This window comes from Poeciliopsis prolifica, unplaced genomic scaffold (assembly GCF_027474105.1).
Source record: "Poeciliopsis prolifica strain line A6 unplaced genomic scaffold, Auburn_PproV2 SCAFFOLD047, whole genome shotgun sequence".
Classification (NCBI taxonomy): domain Eukaryota; kingdom Metazoa; phylum Chordata; class Actinopteri; order Cyprinodontiformes; family Poeciliidae; genus Poeciliopsis; species Poeciliopsis prolifica.
Window position 1 is genome coordinate 3,682,876 of NW_026562422.1, and position 24,005 is coordinate 3,706,880.

A 24,005-nucleotide genomic window follows, 5' to 3' on the forward strand; every position below is an offset into this window, starting at 1 on the left:
CAAGCCCTTTAAACCTCTTCTCAATGGAGCTCAGCGTTGAGCAGCCTCAGCACAACCAGAGCAGGCTGCCGCTGTGACAGGGAGCAACACCCGTGTTATATTCTCTTTACCGTTTCGTCTCTATACCAGATAACACATGTTGACGATAACGGAATATGTATTGACATTAAGGAGTCATTCATCAATATGAATATGTGGTTGGAGCTTATTGTCTGACATCTCAGTTTGTCAGAATAAGCACACGCTACCTCACAATTTTCTTTTAATTCTCTTGAACTGATTCCCTTTTTTGTATGGAAGACGTTGAAGGCCACTGAAAAAAAAAAACAAATTCTGACTTTTTGTCTCAGAAGATTAAAGTCAGAAATGTGAGGAAAAAAGTTGGAATTCTCACATTAAAGCCAAAATGATCAGAAAAAACATTTTAATTACCATCTTAAAGTTTTAATTCTTCTTCTTTTAATTCTTAAAATGGAAAGGACAAAGTGACATTGCAATACAAAAACCCCCCAACAATTTTCAACAGATGATGCCTTAAATTATGCTGCTTTCCTGCCATTATGTTAACAATTAATCTGGACTGATCTTACCTCTTTTTGTGACTCCTACAAGTATGTTTTTCTTTATCTTTTTATTAGAGTCATTCTAAAAATATCAGAAAATCTTGTTAGTAAATATTGTGATGTTCAATATTAGCTGCCTATTTTCTTCTTTGCTCTTTTTCATCACTTTGCAACTGATTCTCAATAAGCTCTATCAGGACTTTGACTGAACCATGATTCAAAACGACTTATCATTTACCTTCATTTTCACATTATGTGCTACTTTGTGTTCATATTTCACCACAAAACTCCCTTTACATGTTAGTCAAGTTTGACATTTTAAACAAGATAACATTCTAGTTAGGATGAGGATTTTTGCAGGAGAGAGTAGATTTAGCTTCTGAACTTCGAAAATAATATTTGATTAAATATAATCAGCAGTTTAAGGAAAAAAACTTTGATCTGAAAGTTCAAAGTTTCAGACTTTGAAACTTCAAATGATTACAGTAATGTTGATATTTGTCTGCAGCTCCATTAGCAACAAAACTGTTCATCAGTCCAAGCAGTCACATTCATTGAGTCAAATATTGCCCCATTCAACCTACCAAATTAGCAACCCTCGTATTCCTGACTATTCCCATTACGGGAATACCCAATCAGTGCCAAAGGAAAAGCAGTCAGGGATTTCTCCAGGATCAGTCGATCTGGATGTCCCAGTCCATCGTCGCTCTGACGTTCAGGTTGTTCAGTTTGAGCTTGCAGCAGGCTTCCAGGAACTCAAAGGAAGCAGAGACGACTTTAGCACCTGGTGAGAAAATCAGAATGAGGCTTGCTTACCTTTGAATTAAAGCAACTTTTAAGGCAAGCTTACAAAATTGACTTAACAATAGCTGTGTTTCCATTGACCATGTGATTGCGCTAACTGGAATTACGAAAATGTATTTGGTTAATGGAAATGCGGCAATTTCAAAAAAGTTCCCCCTTTTCACTAAACATTTTTTTGCGCTATAATGAGGAGGGTTTTTTTAAACTGTATTGAAATTAGTGTTTTTTGCAAAACTGGCAGGGAAGCATTTTTTTTTTAAATCACATGAGTCACGTGATTGACAACCAGATGTTACTACTGGTGGAAACCACAAAGAAGACGACAGGATGTGGTAGGAGGATCACTTATCGCGTGAACAAACTTATCCACATGTGAATTTCATTGCATTTCTTAATTGAAACACCACAATTGCTAAATATGTGTTTTTTTTTGTGGCATTTGTAATAAAAACTCAATTAACGGCAGGCATGGGAAGGATCAGAGCCCCCTCTGGTGGTGTAAGGCTACTGCAGATACACAAAGTAAGCAAGTTATTTATTTATTTTTACTTCAGCATGACTCCAGTTGGTCTGCCTGGGAGGCTTCCATCAAAAATATTTCACTCTTGATCACTGATTTAGAGCTGATCAATTTTGCAAGAATGTGACAAATAGAGTTTCAAAATTCAAATTTTTTTGAGTCTCAGAGAAAGACAAAATGTTTTTTGTCGAGTTTCTAGTGCAAATATTTTAGAACCCTTCCAAGATGAATAAGAAAAAACTAGTCAATATTTCATTAATATTGATTAAAAGTGATAAGTGAAATAATCTGCCCATGAAACAAGACATTTTAAGTTATAAAATGGAAAAAATGTCTTTTTCCAATGGCAGGTTATTTCACTTATATCCAGTACTTTTTCATGAGTTTTAAAGATTTATTTACTTAAAACAAGCTCCTATATCTTGCAGAAAAGTTACTTGTAAGTTAGTGAACTGAAGACAAAACTAAGATATTTGGACAAGAAACTAAACCAGAAATACTTGGTAAGATTCTGTGTTTTTGCTGTATGGCCTCCTCTGCTGGAGAAGAGTTGCACAGAAAGCAGCCGAAACAGCCATCATTAAATTTAACGACGTTCAAAACAAAAGAACCTTATTTTGTTTTGACATCGTTCTTTAATTGATCCCAGATCCCAGCTGGTTTTATCATGTATTAAGATCAGATGTGCTGTAAAATTAAAAGTTCTTCCCTCGAGACACTCAAATTTCTTTTGGTACGAGGTAAATGTGCTCATTTCGGGGACGTCCTCACCTGGGACGTGGACATTCACTGTGGTTGGCTTGCTCTTCACTCCCATGATGGAAACAGCCTGAACAATGGCGTCGCAGCCAAACCTCCCCTCTTTACTGGCCGAACTGGGAGAAGCAACCGCAACAGCAAACGTCAAACCAGTCCAAGACTTTTTACGTTTTCAGGAGCGTGACTCACCGACAGAGCAGACGGCCCGACGCCATGCTGAACCGCCGCAGGCAGAAGGCCTTATTGTCACGGTACTGGAAGGAGTGGCCGTCGTCGAGGTACAATTCTCCGTCTGCGCTGGCCTGAACATTTAGGAGCAATGCAGGTAGAAATGGTCCATGTTGAAACACAAGAATACTAACAAACGCTCTAAGATGCAGCTGAAAACACATCTTGTCTGTCTATGGAGGACGATTTTGAAATGTAACAAATGTGCTCTGACACCAAATCTTGTAAGTATTGATCACAAAATTTGGTTGTGTTCTGAAAAACACGCAGATCAGAAGAGCCTCATTGTAACTACATGTGCAAAAGCTAATTCAATTCAATTCAAATATACTTTATTGATCCCAAAAGGAAATTAAATGTGCATATTAGGTCAAAGATTTTAAAGAGTTGTTGTAGATGGTGTTGTATGCTACATGTAGTCATGAACACTAAATGTATTTCCATTTAGGTGCAGAAAATATCCGCAGTTTTAATTTGCGGATATTAAATTATGGGGTCTCTCAAAAATTAATTGCTTTTTCACCCCGATGTTTCTTAAAGTTTTTTTTTTTTTAATTCTGACATTCAAGAATTTTTGAGCAAGAACTTGTAGAGTTTCACTATCCATATTTTTTAGAGGTCTCTTGAGTCAAATACGTGAAAATGTACTAAAGTAAATTTGATATCATGAAGTAGAATAGAGTAGTATTAAAATTTTGTTGTACACTAAATACTAGTATTTACTGCATGTTTACTAATTTTTTGATGTTTTTGGGAAATAGTCATTTTAAATCTGTTTGGTCTGAGCTGCTACTGTTACATCAAGTTTGAGTTCCAGTTGCTACCTGGGAGTTTAGGGCCACAGTGACATCTAGAGGCAGCTTCTGGTAGTCGGCCGTACACGTGCCGCTTCCCGTTGACCTGCAGACCACCGAGCCGCCCCGCTGAAACACTGGAACCTGTCAAAAGTAAACCTATCCGTAAACACATTATTTGGAGCAAGATTTGATCTTTCGGGCCTTCTAGCACATTCTGCTCCCCAAATTCGACAACGGTGAGAAAACGGTGTGCGCCATGTAAACCACAGTAAACGCTTACTGTGTCCAGGTTGACAGGAAGACTCAAACTCTTTCCTCCTTTGTATGCCTTTGCAGAGCTGATGTCGTACCAAATCTACGACAGAAAGAAATCTTTAGTGTCCCATATTCATAAACGGTTTCAGTTATAAACAGCTTCACCTCGTCGGAGCCAGGAAGTAAGACTTTGACTGTTTGAGCGCCTTGTTCCGTCACAGGACAGGCGAGCAGGGCTCCCCCTAAGTGAGACAAAAACAACAAACTTCAGAAAAACAAATGTGTAGTATGTCAATATGGAGAAGTGAGTCAAAGAAGTGTTCATCACCAATCATGTACTGGTTGTCCTCGGTGAACGTGTTCTCCTCTTTTGGGAAATCCACCCAAAGAGGTCTGTTAGAGAATGAATGGTTTAAGTTTTTTGTGCAGACCGGATTACTTTTACCAAGATTAGATTTATTATTCGTGCCAAAGAGCCATAGTTGCACTCAGTTCAGATAAATAAGACATGTTTAGAGACAGAAATTTGACAAAAGACAAGTTGCCATTGCTGATAAATAGCTTTTTTTTCTTCTTTACTTTCTGGGGGGGTTGAATTAAGGGAAACACATAAAAATTGTAAAGAGAGAATGCATACTTAATATTTGTGCAAAAAGAAAAATATACAAAAGCACAAAGTTTTGAACTGAGTGACAAAAATACATTTAAAAAGTGGAGATTCAATACAGTTATTCCTTGAAAAAAAATAAATAAAATGCTAAATCCATCTTGTTTTATCATATTATTATATAATTTTTAGTCAAAGTTATAAAGAGCCATTGTGGAGGGTCCCTAGAGTCACTACTGGCTCTTGAGCTGCAGGTTACAGAACGCAGACCCAACACAGCTCGTTTTTAGCTGTAGTTCTGTCGGTGACCAGCAGAGGGCAGCAGCACTAACCTGACTGGAGGCAGACCAGAGGTGTGAGCGAAGTGGAAGAGAGTATACCAGAATGGCAACAAGCAGTACCTGGAAGCACAGGAGTAACAATGCAGTTAATACACTTTCCACTAATTTTAGATTATATTTTGCCAAATCCTTTGAAGAATATTAAAAAATAACATTTAAGTAAAAAAAAAAAAATCCAAACAAGACTTGAAAATTGTGGCATTTTAAGCATGAATTTTTTTCTTTATTGTACATACCGTTGTTGGATGGCGGTGCGTATCGCCGTGGTGACCTCTTCCCCAAAAAGCCAAGGCTCCCGCCGCTTTGTGTCGTTTGCGGAGTGGCCGCGGAAGAATGGCAGCAGAGCTCCCGCCTGGTACCAGCGCACCAACAACTCTGGATCTGGATCTTTAACAAACCCACCGACATCAGCTGGAACCCACAAAAAACACAAATAACAAGAAACTTTAATCATTAGAGTGAAATTATTAAAATCTTCCTCCAATGGGAGATATTAAGTGTATTTATCAACTGACTTCTACTTAAACACTGATTTTAGAGAAGTCAAATCTACTGTTAATTCATTCATTGAACCTGGCTTAGTATAGCAAACATTTTTAAAGAAAAAGTGAGTCAATTATTGTTGTTATTGCTGAGAATAAGCAATAATATTTAGTTATTTTTATCCTGGACCAAAAGAATTATTTAACTCTAAGCCTTTATCATGCAAAAAACTGACTTCTTTATTTGTTTAATTAAATTTATTCTATGCTTTGTTTATTGCTGAGCAGCAAAGAAAACCTGTTTTATTTGTCTTGTGGTTTTAGTGCTTTTAAAAAATTATAGTTTTTCAATCTGGATAACATGAACAGGATTAGGAAGGTTTTAAAAGATCATTATTTAAAATTTATCGCGACATTGATAAATCAAAATTTTTATCACGCTAAGAAATGTATCACTATATATCATAAGCCATACGATAAATGCCCACCCCTAGAAGAAAAGTGATGAGGTTTCTTTGAAGTAACAGAGCGGCTGCAAAAATGAGCTCAGATTTGTCAAAAACTCTTGTTTTTGTTTTTTTCTTCTTACATCAACATTCACAATTTAAGCAGTATAACCCAGGCGGCTTACCTCCACAAAATGCAATGCCTGTCAGGTTCAGGGTCAAAACCATTGGCAGTGAAATCTTCAGATACTCCCAGGTGGCAACGTTGTCGCCCGTCCATATCGCGCCTGCATCCGACATGAAAGCAAAAAAAGTCTGCTTGGGGGGGCTCGCCCGATCACTTCAGACACAAACTCTAAAAAAGGGATCCAGTTTGAGTCCCTCACCCAGCCTCTGTGACCCAGCAAAGAAGGAGCGTGTGAGAACAAACGGCCTCTCCGAGCCTCCGGAGCGGGACATCAGACCGTCCGCCGTGGCCATGTGCTGCAAGAGCGCACAATGATACGATACAGCTTAAAAAGTAAATGCTAGTGAATGGGAATGTAGCTGAGGAGAGAAGAGAAGAGAAGAGCCTCGGACCTGGTAGAAACCGTACAGGTTGTGCAGCTCCCGATGCTCCCAGCCTCCGCGGTGCACCGCGTCCTTGGGCATCGTCTGTTCTGGCCCGTTGAAGACGGACGGCTCGTTCATGTCGTTCCACACAAACAGCGACGCCGTCGATCCCTTCATGACACGTACAGGATCACAATATGTGATCGAGTCAGTGAGCGTTATTGTTTTTGCTTCTTGGTTGTAATGCTTTGCCTATTGATAGCATTAAATCTTCTCCAATAATATTTTACATTTTCTGTCGGTGCGGTTCGCTTTCTCACTGCACTGTGTCAAACGATTCAAACCAATTCACCTCCTCGCCTGTGGTGCTGTTGCGCCAAGAACCACTGAACGAAAAGGCACAAAAACTTAAGAAAATCAGCGCAACTTCCCTCTTCACAAAATGTAAACGACAAAGGTGTAGCGACAGATTTTAGCGGTTGTAGGATTTTCATTTTTTTGTCTCCGGTGAAAGACCAGCCATTTCTCCCTGCAGTGCTAAACTTGCACATTTATTTTGACTCTTCTGACCCAGAATGCCCTGTGCTGTTGTCCACTTTCTGCTTTTGGAGCAGTGTCTGGTCCGCTTGCATTCGAACCGCGCCAGTGTTCACTTCAACCAAACCGAGACCAGGGTCTTTAGGCCAGACCAGAGTTCACTTGACCAGAGTTTGATTGCGTGTTCACACCTCCAAAAACAAACTAGACTTTCAAGACAAACAAACCAGAGTTTGATTAAAGCAGATTAAACATGGCTTGTGCGAAGTTTCTGAACCCATTTCTGTATGGATTAGCCCTGATATTTGAATCGACCTGCTGAGAAACCCAATCATGCATTTTGAATTAAAAATACATGTATTTTTTGGATTTTCTGGCGTGTATAGAACTCATAATGCTGTGGGGGATCAGCAATGCCAATAGTCATATTCAAAAAATCAGAATACATATTCAGGTGAGTTTTGTTTGTCAGATTACAAGTACCTTTAAAAAAAACAATCATTGAGCAGGTGTTAAACACACTGATCATTAAAGGGCCAGTCTTATGTATTTCTCCTTCTCGTAAGCCAAACTTTCTCTCTTGATCATCACCTTGTATTTATCAAAGCTGTAGCACCTGGAGTACCACGCTCGGGTTTCAGGACAACTGAAGTCAAGATACGACGACTCGCCTGTCAGAAAGTTAAAGACAATCTCCAGTTAGAAGAAAAAGCACAGAAAAATCCTTTCGTCAAAGTGTTCAGAGGTTGGTGCCGTTTTTGGTCAGGCATCACCTGGCCAGCATGTGCCCCGAAAGATCTGCCCCTCTCTGTCCTTAACAAAATGCCCTTCATCTCTGGCCTCACGGTAGAGCGGCCAATCAGGGTCGACCTTAATATGCGGATCACTTATCACCACCATCTGAAATTAAAACACACAAAAAGGGTTCAAAACAAAATGAAAATTCAGTAAATTGTGCGAATTTTGGCAAGCGACCTTCCGCTTCTTCTTCTCCAGATGTTGCTGCAGAGCCGCCGGTTTGGGAAACAGAGCAGGGTCCCAGGTGAAGTAGCGCTTCCCGTCCGTGTGCTCGATGTCCAGCCAGATGACGTCGTACGGGATCTTGTGGCGATCGAAGCCGGCGTCCACGGCCTTCACGTCGGCCTCGTCGTTGTAGTTCCAGCGGCACTGGTGGTAACCGAGGGAAAAGAGCGGCGGCATGGCTTGGTATCCTTAATGGCCAGATAACAAAAAGTGATTTTTCTTTACTTCTTTTTCTTAGAAACGGCAAATGTTCCAAGAAATTTGCAACCACTTGTGCACCTGTGAGCTGAGCGTACTGCTTGAAGAGCTGCCGGGGCGCGGGCCCGAGCAGAACCATGCAGTCAATCACCCCGCTCTCCGAGAGCCAGTGGACGTCGGTCTGGGGCGCCGGCCGCCGCCTCTTCACCGGAGGTGTTTTACCATCCTGCGAGATGGAGAGTTTGGCGCTGGAATCATTTTGTGCATGAAAAAGTTGCTGTGCATTGCAAAAAGTTTCATTAAACCATTCACCACCTTTTTGTTTTGGAGAAAATGTTCAACTTTTAACCAGATGGCATTCCCAAAGGTTGTTATGCTCAACTAAAATGAGCACAAAATTAAGTTACAGGTGGGTAGAGTCGCCAAAAAAAATGTACTTAAGAGTAGAGCTACTTCAACATACTTTTAAGTAAAATCTAGCCATCCACAAAATTGCTCAAGCAAGAGCAAAAACGTATTTGGTTCACAGGCTACTCAAGAAGAGTCTCTATCCAAAACTTCATTCAATATTTAAAAATTACATCATCAGATGGACCAAAACTTATGTGGAAATTTTAGAACTTTAAAGACAAGATGAAAGCAACTTGAAAAAAAAAACAACAAACAAACAAAAAAGAACGAACAAAATCAGGCAAAAAAACATTTTTTCATATAAAACACATGAAACTTTACCAGAAGTCTAAAATTTATTCTTCATCCAGTGAAGTTACTCTCAGTGGGTTGAGAATCCAGAAGTTTTACTCAAGTAAAAGTAGCAATAATTAATAATAAAATGACTCAAGTCAAACGTACATCATAGAGAAAAATGCTCCTCTGTTTTTATCTGTTTTTCCAAAAGGTTACTCAAGTAAATGTAACTCGTTACTACCAAACTCTGCATGTGGGGCAATGACATGACAAAATGTGTATGCCACTACAAAGCAGGGTTAAAATTGTAAATACTCTTGAACATGAAAGCTGTATAATATCGCTGTCCTCCTTGAAAAATAAGCAATTATAGAAAAAGTCATTCTCATCTCACTGAAAAAAGCTTACCCGAGGGTCGGAAGGGGAGTACTGGATGTTTATGAAGGTGTCCGACGCATTCAGCCAGAACACGCCAACGGTCCTGTCTGGTTTGTGAGCCACCATCAGCGGCACGGATCCGTACAAACCGAGCCGGCAGTACAAGTCGGCGGCGAACACGTCCAGGTTGTACAACCGATAAGGTTCGCCATCGCTGCGGTAGGAAAACATTGTTGACGTCACGGTTGAAGTGATGACACGGTTGAAGTGATGACACGGTTGAAGTGAACCCTGGTCACCTGGTGTCTCTGAGCTGCAGCCTGTCGGCGTGCTGCGGCAGACCGTAGACGTGCTGGAACCCGTGGAGGCAGAAGTCTGCGCCGAGGCTGCTGGGACCTGGAACAGAAAATAAAAAAAAATAAAAAAACAGTACATCAATAAATCAGCATTTATTGATGTACTGTTCAACATTCAGGATTTGTTGTCATAATAAAGGTAAAACCCCAGAAGCAAGCAGTTGGTTACCAAAGGGATACAAGCTCAAGAATCAGTCAATGACTTAAAGTTTTTCACATTTTTTTCAGTTTTAGTCGCCAACTTTTATTTACTTTGAGGGCATTTTATGTGACAGAGCAACACAAAGTAGAACGTAACTTTGAAGGAGAAGCAAAACCTTACATGGTCTTACTTTTTTAAAATAAAAATCCTCCTAAAGTTGGGAGTGCATTTGTGCTCCCTTTACTTCAGGTCAGCTGTGCTAGCTTGACTCTGACAACCTTAACATGTAGATGTGCTGTGGAATATCGGTTCAGTTAAAAACAAAAAACAACTTTCTGACAGATGATCAGTGGAGCAGGTGTTTAAATTAGCTAATTTGGTAGATTATTACAATAGTGATTAATTATTAATAATCACATTAATAACCTCAAAATAAACATCATGTGGCGTAGAGGACATCAACCTATAGCTGTACCTGCAACACAGTGCTTTGTTTTGGTCACTATATCAAAGTTTCTGATTGCTACGTGACAACCGTGAAAAGATTGAAGGGAACAAAAACGAAAGAATGAAATAAAACCGAAAGCTGGTGCAAACCGTTTGCTTTGATGTCCTCAGAGTTCCTGAAAGTCTCCTTCCACAGTGAATTCTCGTCCTCTTCCAGCTGAAACAGAAGCAGAAAGCGACCAAGAGGCCAAATGAAGTTTTCATAAAGAGCAGCCTAAATTTGCAGTTTGAGTTTTCGTATTTCCTCACCTTACTACATAGTGATGATGCCAGAGAAAAAAAATTACAAAAAATAAAAAGACATTTTAAGTAATTATAGGAGCACCATCTTTGTCAGAATGAAAAGATTGTCTTACAACTTCACCTGGGTTTATTCTGCAAGCTTTCAAACCACAGTTTGTCCTTGGAGTTGAAGGTGACGATCACTTCCTGATCACACAAAACCTCCAGCCGGAAAGGAAAGTGCCACATTCGGACCCGGTATCGTCCCGAAGACCAGGAGAGGGTGGCGGAGTCCTTCGTCTTGCTCTCCACTCTCAACCTGCAAATAAGACAACGGTGAGTTTCCACTGATGCACATGCGCAGGAATGCTGAACATAATCGGAGCAAGGAGATATTGGAAGTTCAGTAGCTCCTACTGTTCACCAGGAGGTTCCCCAGTCAACACATCTGGAACTCTGTAACGGGGTTTAATGGGCCAGATCTCATCGATTACAATCCTTACGGTGTCGTTTTTGCAAGGTGTCAAAGAAAGAAGGAGTCTGGTCTGTGGATGAAAAAAATAGTTCATGAAGAAAATTGTTTATTTGGGTGGAAGGGTAAAGACCTTATGATAAAGACCAAAGAGGCAGAGAGAAATTATACTAAAGAGGTACAACTGTATAAATGTCATCAACATAAAATTATCTACATGACAACATGAAGAATGAGTGAAATTTTGAGAATTTCCACCAAGAAATTTATAGAATTTCTTTCCAGGATTTTCTTCATTCTTGAATTTCTTTCACAAAAAGACAGAAATTCAAGACAAGATGAGAAACAGACGAGAGTCGGTGACAACCTGCTTTGAGAAATTCAAATGTCTTCGGCATGGAGAGTAATTTTGTGCTCTCTGTCTGTTCGGCCTTAATGCCTGATGTGAAACGATGCAAACGAATAACATCTCAACATCTTTTCACGCTACCGTAGAAATTTTAAACTTTAATAAAGTTGACCCTCAGTATTTTTGCCGAGCTTGGGGTTATTTTAAAAGCAACCTTTAGTCTCATTTAGGAAGTGCCATCAATTTTTATGAGGCACAAAAATAACTTCCTTATCAGACAAACATTGGCTTCCCTCAGCCAGAGGATTATGTTTTCTAAAGAACGATTGAACATAAACAGCACAGGACATGAACAACATTGCAAATATCTTGGTGCAATTGTGGACAACCACTTGACCTTTGACCTGTGCTGGGGCTCGTCGGCGTTTGTATTTTTAATGGAAAACGTAAAAGTTTTAACGTTGACACCCTTTTTAGGGTTTATCACTGGACTAATCCTGGCTCTGTTTTGTAAATCGAGTACATTGTTCCCAAAATAAAGCCTATTTAATGTGGAAAAAACATGGATATTTTTCTCCTGCTGAGTTTCAGTAAACCAACCTTTGTGCGGTCTTCCAAAAGCTCAAAACGTGCGCCCTTCTCCGTGAGGACAAGGGAATCCAAAAGAAGTCGGTATTTCGGGTTCGGACCCTGGATCTGTCGCCTCAAAAGTAGACGGATATTTAATAGTGCATGGATCTTTCTCAATCGAAAAAAAAATAACTTAAAAATGTTCTATGACGTTACAATGTCATTTAACATACCTGTAAAAAGCAACATTCTCACTCTTTTTGAATTTCTCCTTCCCCTCATCATTCGGGACAACACTGAAACCCAGTTATATAGATATATATAAAGATTGCACTCATTACTCAGCTATTTTTTTAAAAATTGGTGAATAAAAAAGTAAATAAACCTGCAATCTAGTGAATTAGTAGATCCATATACTTTTCAGCTGATAGGAAGCATTAAATGTGCAAGTCTAAACTCTTTCCATTCAGTTTTATTCATCAAAATACACCAAAGGTCAAGTTGCAGGACAGACACAACACAAAGCAACATGCAAATACCTAATAACAGCTTCGCTCTTTGCCGCCATTTCAAGCAAACTCGGACAGAAACAGCGGCTGTTCACTGTCGTCCTTTCTCCTTCAGTGAAACTCAGTGACTGTTTTTTTTATGAGTTAAGGTGTTCCCATTGACAGCTGAAGGCAGAGCGTGCAGAGGAAGGAAGTGAGTGCGTCAAATCCGCAACGAAAGTCAAGCGTTCGTGAGGAATTTCAAAATAAAACGATAACCTACGTCGTATCAGTGGATGCGTGGCGACTCCGCCATATTGTGAGTGGAAAGCTTGGAAGTAAAAACACATAATAATAATAATAATAATAATAATAATAATAATAATAATAATAATAATAATAATAATAATAACACCAGGATTTTTTATTTAGTAAGAAAAATAAATATATTTAATACAAATATTAGTACATAAAATAACATCGTCTATTAAATTTCATTAACTCTTAAGTTCTTCTATTTTGTGAAGAAAAAAATTATTCGAGGGTTGCGTGTTTCAATTTTTTTTTCCCGTTTTTAAACACATAATTATATGTGAACTGAAATACGTTCTTAAGAGAATAATAATTTCGTACTTGTTTCAAAAATTATTTTACTTTGAATATCTCGTGTTTGTTATTATTCAAATCAAACAAGTGCGCTTCAAAACGGAAGGTACAGATGAACGAAACCCAGCGTCGAATTGTTTCGTGACCTCTGTCTCCCTCTTGTGGCGGTTCCGTAAGTGACAGGCAAAAATCGTCCAGCCGGACCTGAAGGCTGACGCGAGTCCGTCTCACCTGCTGTGCATTTCTGCAAGATGCTCGATGTCCAGTTCCGTCGCTTGTGTTTGGCGGTCTTGGCGGTCGGCTTTCACCTCGGCGGGGCGGCGGAGGTCTCAGTATGGAGCGTGAACATCAACTCGGTCAGTGTTTCACCTTCGGCGCGAGCGTTTCTACGGTGACAGCCCAGGCTCGTGCTAAATGTTCAGCAGCTGGTAGCTAAGGCAGCTAACTAGCCACTAGCAAAGCGCTCCTCCGGTCCAGCTGCTGTCAGCAGGGCTAATGATGGCTGCTGATGTTCTTGTCATTTTTTTTAAAACACCCTGCATTTTCCTTCGATAGGATCCGAAATGTCTGTAGCAAACTGAAGGCAGGCTTTCGCCTGGCAGCTTTTAATGAAAATGTTTTTAAAAGATGTAATAATAACTGCTGTTAAGATATTCCTAAATTCAGGGATGCTAAACGTTGTGCTATAGGCGAAATAAATAGATGTAGAGATAAACTTGAGCTCCAAGATTTAATTGCATGTCTGTCCTTCAGTTCATTCATCTTTTCTCATTCACCAAGAAATCGATCCAGTTATCCATAATGTCAGGGATGGACTACATGGAATAAATTGATATTTTGTTGTATTTATGTAAATAATAATAATAAAAGTCACGAAGGAGAATTTCAGAACCATCAAATCTACTTCATCTCAACTCCAGTTACATTAAATGTGGCAGCTGCAGCTCTTAAAAAACATACAGTAACCGTATTAATTAGTAGTTTCAAATATTTTTTTCATATTTGTTGCGCTGTCATGGAAACAACAGTGGAAAAAGTAGCTCCAACAGCAACAATCCCAACCCTTGTGTCAGTTTTGGGCATTTGCAAATATTACATGTAATTGAGCGTTATCACTGAAAAATATTTTTATGAAGATAATCTATTTTCACTTCCTTTGATAAACAAAGGAAGGAAAGGCTTATTTCCTTCCTTCCTTCCTTCCATCCATCCTTGCACCAGTCCATGCACCATTTCTTCCTTAATCAATTTCATCCTCCTTCTCTCCTTTCTTTCCTTTGTTCCTTTCATCCTTCCTCACATCTTTCTTTCTTGTTTTTCTTTCTTGATTTCTGTCTTTATTTCTTCTTTCTTTCCTTCGATCCAAAAATGAACAGTATGCGTTAATAAACACCTGGAAAGTTGTGTCTGTATATTTGCAAATTATCCTCTGTAGAAAAACCTTGAATTTCACAATTGACATTAGAAAACGATGCATTTATGGTGGAATCCATAATCGGCAAAAGCAGACACTGCCGTGCGGCTGAGCGCCGGACTGCCTCTTGTTTCCTCATAGAGGTCCAAGGACCAGAAAAGACGAGTTGCTGCGTCAGATAAAGTCTCATCAATTGCTGTCTGCGTTGTGCTTTCAGACACAGGACGCTGTGTTTCGGAAGACTCTGTACGCCAACACCACCATCTTTATGAGGTGTAAGTACTCGCATCACAACATGTGTTTCTCCATAGGCTCGACTTTTCTCTGTCCACTTTTCTTTGCGCCTGGGCATTTTTCCACTAAATAAAACAGTGCGCTCAGGGTCATTGTCTGAACTCACCCCACCCTGCATCCCTCTTGATAACATAATGAGTGAAAGTTGTTTAAAACTGTGAGCTTTTGCTCCCGATTGTGTCTGATAATCCTGTTTACTCTCCTCTGTGCAGTTCTGAATGACGTGGGGTCATGCGAAAAATATCTGGCCTTTAACATCAGCTGGTACCTGCGCTCGTCCGTTTGCTATAATGAGGTCTTCAACACACCAGTGAGCTGTGCTTCTGTTTGTTGGTGTTTGGTCTTTCTACTCAGCGTAGCTGCTGGACTTCATAGCCGTCACTCCTCCCACCAAACCCAGGAACTGTTTTGTCGTCATTTGCAGCTTTTCTTAGTTCAAATAGCATTTATTAGCAATGCTAATAATTCCATGTCAGCCCGAATCGTTACATTGGTGCATCGCTAATCCAAAATAAAACACGACAACCAAACACAATAAATTAAGCTGACATAAGAACCACACAACTAAGACCGTAAATGAAATGGATTATGATGCGCAAACAAAATTTCCCTTCAAAAAATATTGAACATCAGAATGGAAACTATCGAGCTCATTTCAATTGGTCATGCGGTTAATAGGCAAATGTGCAAATATATGCTATCAAAGTATATTTTCTGAAAGTGTCAGCCTGTGTAGTAAATCATAACTGCAGAAGAAATCCAGTTCTGTTTTCGTTTTTGTTTTTTGAAGGACAACAAAGCGATGAACATGTTCGGCATGGACCACATGCTGAAAGACGGCTGGAGCGGCTTCTACAGTCAGGGCTACATGTACTTCGAGAACTGCTCCTACCTCTTCACCCCGAAGGTAAAAGATGACAAAACGTGTTCACTTCCAGTAACACCGACAGGACCTGAACACGTTTGAAAAAGCAAAGTTTCTTTTGCAGGTGTATTTCCCAGACTTCAACCCTTATCAGCCACTGTCCAGTCCAAAGGTGGGTCATCGACCACACCGTCTGAAATGTCTGTCCTCGTTTAACACGGTTTCATTGGTATGCTTTGTTTACTGTAACTTTGTCTTTCAGAGTGATCCATCAAATCAGACCTTTACTTGGCCTGACAAACCGGTGAGGAATGCTTTTATTACATTTAACTAAAATGCACAAAGTAACTGCGTTTTACCCTATTTTCAAATTTACTGATACTTATTGATACTTTTCTGGAATAAATAGTTGAGGAAATAAAAATAAAGTCCTTTTTTTCTTTTTTAACGTCACCAGTTGAAATTTATTGAGACAACAATAAATCACAATTCTTATCATAATAATACATTTTTCAAAATATGTGATAAATGACAAACGATACGATAAATGCCCAACCATGCAAAACCAAAATTAGGTAGTTGAAAACTTGGGGATGCACAATATATTGGCACCGATATCTGCATTGGTCGATGTTAGTCACTTTTTTATCTTATCTTTATTGTTATGATAAATAGGACTGGAAATAAACTGATGTCTATTTCCATTTTGTTGCTGTTTGTGTTTCAGTAATGGGACAATGATAGTGACACAGCACAGGATTATGGGAAGCGATGTAGGTGGTGTTGTCACCTTAAAATGGTGCAGAACGTGTAGGGAAATGTATATATCAGTAAATATAAAAATACTATATTGGAATGCTTATACCGATATAGTAGCAGCACAATATCGGATATTGATATCGGCAAAATGGTGCATCTGTTAATGAGGTGAACTTTTTTTTATTTTTAATTTTTTCAAATTAAAATCTGGCTCTGGATCGGCGCCTTGTGTTTCAAAATTCTCAAATCTGGATATGACTGGAAAGTTCTTGGCTCATTTTCACTGAAGAGGCAAAGTGATGTTTTCCAGGAAATCGGCGCGGTGGCCAAAGCGTGGGTGGACGGGCCCTACCTGTTCATAGTGAAGGTGCAGCCGGTGGTCCGCGGCTTGGAGATTGAAGACATCTTAGCAGAGCAGCTCAACTTTGCTTTCACAAGTGAGCGTCAAACTATTTGTTTAGAAAGTTCAGCTTCTGAATATCACCAGTGACAGATTCCCTTTTAACTCCTCAGTGAAAGTGGAGATGAAAGGACCACATGACTACTCGTCCCCAGCAGACTGGCCTCTGATGATCGTACGCATCTTTATTTCCTGAATGATACGCTGACCTTTTTTTTCTTTATCAGAGCTGCACATCATTCGGTTGCTGTTTGAATCGCCTCAAAGTGAAGCTGCGTGCGTTTCTCTCCCAGTTCTTCATGGTGATGTGCATCGTGTACGTTCTGTTCGGGGCGCTCTGGCTCTTCTGGTGCGCCTGTTACTGGACGGATCTGCTGCGGATCCAGTTCTGGATCGGCGCCGTCATCATCCTCGGCATGCTGGAGAAAGCCGTCTTCTACTCCGAATACCAGAGCATCCGTTACAAAGGAGACTACGGTCGGACATGTTTGCTCGGGTCTGGCCGTATTTGTTTTTCCGTTTTTTCCGAGTCCATCTCGTTGCATTTTGGTTTCTGTTTTCACAGTCCTGGGAGCTGTGATTTTCGCCGAGCTGCTCTCTGCGCTCAAAAGATCCCTGGCTCGAATCCTGGTTCTCATAGTCAGTCTTGGTTACGGCATAGTCAGGTGCGTCAGCTGCTGCAAAAGATAAAAATCTAAGAGTCCGGCGCTTGAACTGCGGCTTAACTATCCCCATTTCTCCCCGCGGTGCAGACCACGGCTGGGTACCACGGTGCACCGACTGGTGGCCGTTGGACTCCTCTACCTCCTCTTCTCCTCTGTGGACGGAGTGCTCAGAGTGACAGGCGTAAGTAACAAACTTTCTATGTCAGACATTTTTAAACAAGCAGTTCTTCGTGACAGTATTCATATCCCTAGAACTTTACAACCACAGAGTGCGAAAAATAAAATGTATATATAAATTTTAGGTCTCCACCTCTAGGTGGCAGTGTAACCTGTTCAATATGACAAAACTGCAGTGAGGAAGTATAATGAGGATTTTTAAAGTAAACAACAGGACAGTCTGGATCATTTCTGACAGACATAATGTGGTCGTTTGGCCAATTTTGACATTTTTACATTTGTTTTCTTAAATTCTACATTTGTTTTCTTAAATTAAAACACAGTTCTGTAATCAGAACTGTGACGATAATAATAATAATAATGGAGAAACTGGGTTCCTGTCTAAGAAAGGAATTCAATTAATTGACTTTTCACAGTTCCTTTTAATTAAAGAAAATTAAAAGAATATTAATGATTAATCTTCATCTGAGGATGAAAGAAATGAATAGCAATATAAACGCAAACCCCCTTTAAAATTGTTATTTGTGAAACTTTCCTTCCAATTTTTATTTATGCACTACTTTGTCAAATAAAATCCATTTAAAATACATTAAGCGTTGTGGGTGGAGTGTTTGAAAATGTAAAAAATGATGACTGCACATGAATACTTTTGCTATGACTGACCTGTAAGCTAGCGTCTTCAGTATCTGTTCAGACAAGCGCTCCGTTGATCTGGTTGATCATCTTTACTGTCGTCTCGTTCCTCCAGGGTTTCTACGGGACCGTCGCCCTCGTGGCTAATCTCAGCCTCTCTCTCATCGACTCGTGTGTCATGTGGTGGATATCCTTTCTTATTTTTGTTTGTTTCACTGAAGTGAGCTTGCTCAAGTCCAAACAGGAACTCCCAGTGGTATTTCGTTCCCTGTATAAGTATTGTTTTTCCATGTATACTCAGAAGGTTCTCCTTAATCAGCATCTACATTTTCATCAGCTTGTCACAAACCACTCGCCTCCTGAAGCTCCGCAGAAATGTAGTCAAGCTGTCTTTGTATCAGCACTTTACCAACACGCTCATCTTCTTCGTTGTCGGTGAGTTGAAGCCGGGCTAGAACAAGGGAGCTAAACTCAAAAGCTAGCTTTGTACTCAAGTTCATAGAACACATCCATGAGTTAATCGCAAAACAATTCATCTTTGGTTTCTGTTTGTGTATCTGTATGAGTGGAATTGGTGCTCTTAAGCTGATAGTGTGACATTTTGTATTTATTTATTTTGTTTTATATTGTGAAAGACCCTCACAATCCAGTGGCTTAACGTATGACAATGACTGATCAGCAAAGATTCATCATCACAATAAAATCCCTCCCTTCCAAATCTAGGCCGTCTGTTTATGCCCACAACACAAATTATAATTAGCTTAATTAGATGATGATTATTATTTTCTTACTGTCAGTTATTCTTTTGAAAAGGTACGCCAAGCTTCTTTCACAAACTCCAGGAAGTTACATCTTCTGACATACGAACAGGAATTGTAAGGAAAGCAGTTACCATAAAAAGTCAGGTTTCTCTACACGTCCTTAAAAAGTATGAAAACAAGCCTTTTTTTTTTTTTACAATTTCCCAGTTCTGGTATAAAAAAAACTGAATTTAGAAAAATAGTAGATTTTTATGGACTTTTTGCTGTCTTGCTAGCAAACTACCTGGCTAGCTACTTAGCTTGCTGTGAATCCCTCTAACTATCTTTCTAGCTTGCTAGCTGAATCAATACAGATAAAGCCAGACTGATAGGACTAACTCTATAACTTTATTTAGATAGCTAGGTCAGGGTAAATGTAGATAGATTGATCTTGAGCTATATATCTGGACACCTAGATCTAGACAGAGAGTTGTAGATAGATCCATTGCTGTTCTGTAGGCAGGCTGCCGTTACGCCGGCGCTGTAGATATGTGGTTATTTAAGGCACAGCAGAGGGAAGTAATGAGGTGGAGGTGGGAATGTAGGTTGGTCAGGCTCAGAAAGTCCCATAATTCAGTTAGAAAGCTCAGAAATGCTGTGGAAGGATCTTAACCTCACCAGCCATTTTGAACTCTTTAATCCTGTAATTCTAATTCAAGCCATATTTCATGCATTATAATCCAACTCTATGAGTGTAAACCCTTCACCATAATGGGCTCTGATGTGAGCTGGGCTTTAGGTTTCGGCGCATCGTAAAACAGCAACAGGTCAGACCAGATCATGCCTCTGCCATTATGTCCATCAATCACCATTTTTTTACATTTTCTTTTTATTACCATCCTGGAGTGGATGGTAATAAAAAGAAAGTTACACAGGCTAAAACAGTGAATAAATGAAGAAATGAAAAGCTCATGCTTCAAACTGTGTCCACAGTTTCCATTATATTCATCATCTGGACCACCAAGGTGTTCCGGCTGGTCGACTGTCAGAGGGTCGGTTTCTGTTTTCTCTGATAAATTCTGTTTAGTTTGTGGAGAGGAGAACGCGAACCTACTTTCCGTTGCGTTCTGTGTCGACTCTCTCCCTCGTAGGGCTGGCGGGACTTGTGGGTAGACGATGCGTTCTGGCGCCTCCTGTTTTCCACTATGCTGCTGGTCATCATGGTGCTGCTGCGACCATCCGTTAACAGCCAGAGGTTAGAGAGACTTCGGAAAAGCGACAATGAATTGTAATTACTGAGCTGATGACTGAATTTAGCCTGGGTTGGGTTTTTGCCCCCAGGTTCTCTCATTCCCCTCTTATTGACGAAGACGATGAAGAAGATGAAGCCAAGGAGCCTATGATTAACGAAGCTTTTGGTAAGAAGTACTTATGTTTTTATCAACAGTTTTATCACTAATTTAAACACCTGCCATTTTAAAAAAAGAATCGAACACACTGAATTCTGCAGCACATCTACATGTTCAGATTGTCAAAGTCAAGTTAGCATCTATGACCTACTTGAAATGTGATGCCCTTTGACCTTATTTTGTAGTTGTCGTGGTGTTGAATATCAGCAGCAAAGCACTGCGTCCCTTTTTCTTTTATATACATATATATATCACGTGTACATCTCAGATTTAGCGCGTTGTGATGACAACCTGACGGCTAAAACCAATGGCGGTCATCATCTGTGTGTGTGTGTTATCTCAGCTTTCCTTATTTTTACGTCCAGAAGGAATGAAGATGCGAGGCTCGAAACCTGACGCCAACGGCTCCCAGAAACTTCTGAATAAAGAGGTAGACTCTGTTGTTCTGTCATTTTTATGTCTTCAGTCATGCTCTTCAAGCTTTAAATTATGTCAAATGTTGCATTTTTGTTGTCAGGATGAGGACCTGAAATGGGTAGAAGAAAACATTCCTACCTCCGTTGCTGATGTGTAAGTCTGTCACTGCAGTCATTTTGGTCACCTCAAATCATTTTGGATTTTCATTTTGGCCTGAATTCCACAGTGTATGGGCATTCAAGCAGTCCAGAAATATAGTCAGCAACATGCTAACGCTCTCGTCTTCTTTCCCCTTCATTCAGAGCTCTCCCTGTTATGCTGGATGAGGAAGAGGTAAAGTCTTCTTCTTTCCCCCTCGTGCCAATCCCATGATTCTTGTCACAGTTTGCACTATTTAAAGACCTCCAGCCGTTGACCTTTAATTTGCCCTTTATCTCGCTGTCACGCTGACTCTTGCGCATAAATCTCTGTGCTTTTCTTGTAGGAGATCCTCAAAACTAAGATGGAGCGATCGAAAATGGAGTAGAGGAAAAAGCAAGAAGAAAAAGAAGCAGCAATGAATGAAATGATAGAAATGTCATCACCAAAAAGAACATGGAAGAAAATTATATTTGATTTATTTATTTATTGTTTTCTTTTTTGCACAAGTTGTGTTCAGCTCAGAAGTGTAAATAGTGTGTTAGAACAAGGAGACGATGTATAGCAGAGCATTTCTGTTTGTTTCACCTCTGTGTCTTCACTGTCGGGTAAGCTCAAGAGCACATCATTTCCACGTTAAATAAGATTCTGAAACCTATTCCCGTGATATTTGAATTGGTACCATGTGCAACTAAGGCGGATATGACTGATGGTAAAAATCTTCCATCCAACGACGTCTTACTAATGGCGTTAGATCGACTGGAACATGCTGAAGCATGAAAATGTCATATAGTGCTGAAAACAGCAGGGTATTGTTGTTGAAGTCGGCACAGAGTTCTGACACTTAAACAGAACGTGCCGACTCTTATTTGAAATTGTTTTCAGAATGTGTTTCATAATTGATCACATGATAATGGGGAAAATATTAGATTGGTATATCAAAAAAGATGGTGCATAACTAAAAAAAGGATTAAAATGTTATTTTTTATATGTGGAAAAATATGGCATGAGGTTGTTTTCAACCCCACTGAGCCAGTGCTGTGTGACTTTAGCTGCAACTAAAGCTGCAGGTCTTTTCTGGTGCGTCTCTTACAGGTAAATAACTGAACTCCAACTCCGTCAGGTGGGTTGGACAGCCTAAACGCTCCAGTCTTCTACAGATTTTCATTTGAGGTTGGGTCTAGACTTTGATTGAGCCATTCCAAGACATGCTTTGATTTAAACCTGTGGTGTTCAAACTTTATGTCCTTAGAGCCAAAACTGGCAAATGGAAGCTTTAAGTGGGCCACAAAATCCATTAACTTCAAAATGATTTCCTTTGGTGCTGTTGTTTTTAGTTTTCTTGCTCAACAATAACATTTCGAAATGAAAAAAATCTGTAAATGTTTAAAGATCATAAATATGAAAAGGGGCTTCAAACTATTGCGTTTTTTTAAAAAACTGACATTTTCCAAATTTCTGGGGTCACCAATTGCTTTTACCACTCTTGACTTGTTGTCAGGGGCTGCAGAAAATTGTTATCAAGGGCAGCAAATGGCCCCTGGCCCACACATTGGACACGCCTGATTTAAAAACATTTTGCAAAAAGGTCAAAAGTTCAGTTTTGGTCTCTTCTTACCAGATCACCTTGTTCCACGTGTTTCCTCTCTTCCTTGCACAGATTTACGGCAAACTGTAAGCAGAAGCTCTTATGACTTCCTTTCAACGCTGGCTTCCTTCTTGCCTTAAAGATCATGTTTGCGGAGGTCATGACTAATCGTCACCCTGCCGACACATTCTGTCTGCTGTGCTCTCAGTTGTCATCATTCTGTTTGCTCATTTGTGTATTTTAATCCCTGAGGCCTTCACTGGACAACTGGAATTATATTGAGATTAATTATATTTACTGCACAGGTGATTTTGCATGAGATTGGATTTTATGTAGGGATGTATGAGTAAATGGGGCTGACCACAAATGCATGCCAGACTTTCGGAAATCTATCATCTGTCATCTATGTTTGAGGGGTACAGAGACTTTTTCCTGCCAGTGTATTTAAACAGTACATTTTCTCAGATTATTTTTATCCAGATTATTTTTACCCAGATTATCTCAAGGAGCTGCATTTTATTTTATTTTTTTAATATTTCCTTTATTACTCACTTGTAAAGTTATGGATGGATAGTCTATGAAAGGCCAAATTGTGTTGCTTTTGACATTAAAAATTGTTGCGTTCAGGATGGCAGCCAGAGAATCTCACCCCTCATATCGATGTGGTGTGGGCCTATGTTTATGACACACGATTTACAGCATGTATGTTAGAGGCTAATTTCAGTAATTGGATAGATGCTTACTTTAGCACCTCACTCCAATTCAGGCATTCATTTAAAGAAAAAAAATCAGAAAATTAGTGAATAGTTAGTTACTGTTATAATCGTGCAAGGCTTTACCAGTCACACTGCAAATATAGTTTTAGTTCTTCCTCAGTTTATGACAATATGTGTAGATATTCTGGAATCCTTGCGTTCTGGTTTTATAAAGAGTCAAGAATATTTTAGTTTGGAAATATTTGACAGTCTTTAAGGACTTGGATCTGTTGTGAAGCTTTTTTGCATATGTTCTGCAGAGAAACTTTGTATTAAACGTCTATGAAAATATGAGTTTGTGTTGTTTTGTTTTTTGCACTTAATGAACGGTAAAGTAATATCTGTATTTCCAGTCTTTATTTACTGTGGTCTAAAATGTTCATCCATCACAGAATATATTCACAAACGTGTCCGTTTCGTTGTCTCTCCATCCATTCATTTATTTGTCCATCCATGAATTGGTGTGATTTTCTCCATCCAATCACGCATGCGTACTGACGTCTTCTACACTTTTATCTTGTCATAATTGTCCAGTCGTTTGTCCAGCCCAACTAATATTTTTTTTAATCCATTAATATTTTTCTTTCTTTATGAAGGACCAACTTATCGTGGTAAAATTATTCCTCATAAATTCAGTTAACTAGGGAAACTCCTTCCACAGAGCCTCTTTATCAGTTTTTGCCGGGTGACTGTTAAGGAGTTTAGTGAAAACAAGATTCCAACCAGTCTACATTTTTACGTCAGATAAATGCTGCTTTCACTGCCATAGTTTTAGTTTGCATGTTTTATTTTGTATTCTTTATATATTTTTTTATCACCACTCTTATTCTGAAAGGTCAAAATAGGAAGTGGAATCCAGCAT

The 24,005-nt window shown here is 39.5% G+C and overlaps 2 protein-coding genes across 3 annotated transcripts; one reads left to right on the plus strand and one right to left on the minus strand.

Annotated features, from left to right (window-relative positions):
• Positions 1 to 436: 436 nt before the first annotated feature.
• On the minus strand, positions 437 to 12,496 carry ganc (glucosidase, alpha; neutral C). The gene is made up of 25 exons (XM_055057372.1): positions 12,335 to 12,496; positions 12,029 to 12,091; positions 11,826 to 11,928; positions 10,822 to 10,949; positions 10,547 to 10,723; positions 10,432 to 10,435; positions 10,273 to 10,339; positions 9,477 to 9,573; positions 9,208 to 9,391; positions 8,194 to 8,338; positions 7,867 to 8,102; positions 7,665 to 7,791; positions 7,483 to 7,562; positions 6,382 to 6,525; positions 6,189 to 6,285; positions 5,988 to 6,089; positions 5,111 to 5,285; positions 4,866 to 4,934; positions 4,255 to 4,319; positions 4,092 to 4,168; positions 3,952 to 4,026; positions 3,699 to 3,812; positions 2,836 to 2,948; positions 2,659 to 2,762; positions 437 to 1,347 (listed from the first exon to the last, which is right to left on the minus strand). Exons 1-25 carry the CDS (start codon positions 12,361 to 12,363, stop codon positions 1,238 to 1,240), a joined length of 2,685 nt encoding a protein of 894 aa, XP_054913347.1. The 5' UTR covers positions 12,364 to 12,496; the 3' UTR covers positions 437 to 1,237.
• Positions 12,497 to 12,980: 484 nt separating this feature from the next.
• LOC129377374 (transmembrane protein 87A-like) lies at positions 12,981 to 23,434 on the plus strand. 2 transcript variants are annotated; one of them, XM_055057279.1, is made up of 20 exons: positions 12,981 to 13,245; positions 14,521 to 14,578; positions 14,810 to 14,907; positions 15,388 to 15,504; positions 15,587 to 15,634; positions 15,725 to 15,766; positions 16,532 to 16,658; positions 16,735 to 16,796; positions 16,915 to 17,098; positions 17,187 to 17,286; positions 17,374 to 17,467; positions 18,212 to 18,283; positions 18,423 to 18,531; positions 19,830 to 19,888; positions 19,988 to 20,091; positions 20,178 to 20,254; positions 20,614 to 20,675; positions 20,763 to 20,815; positions 20,965 to 20,995; positions 21,147 to 23,434. In XM_055057279.1, exons 1-20 carry the CDS (start codon positions 13,141 to 13,143, stop codon positions 21,186 to 21,188), a joined length of 1,644 nt encoding a protein of 547 aa, XP_054913254.1. In that variant the 5' UTR covers positions 12,981 to 13,140; the 3' UTR covers positions 21,189 to 23,434. The 2 variants fall into 2 exon arrangements, with proteins under 2 accessions (XP_054913254.1, XP_054913253.1); XM_055057278.1 differs by having other exon boundaries at positions 12,982 to 13,245; positions 20,611 to 20,675.
• The last annotated feature ends 571 nt before the right edge of the window (positions 23,435 to 24,005 follow it).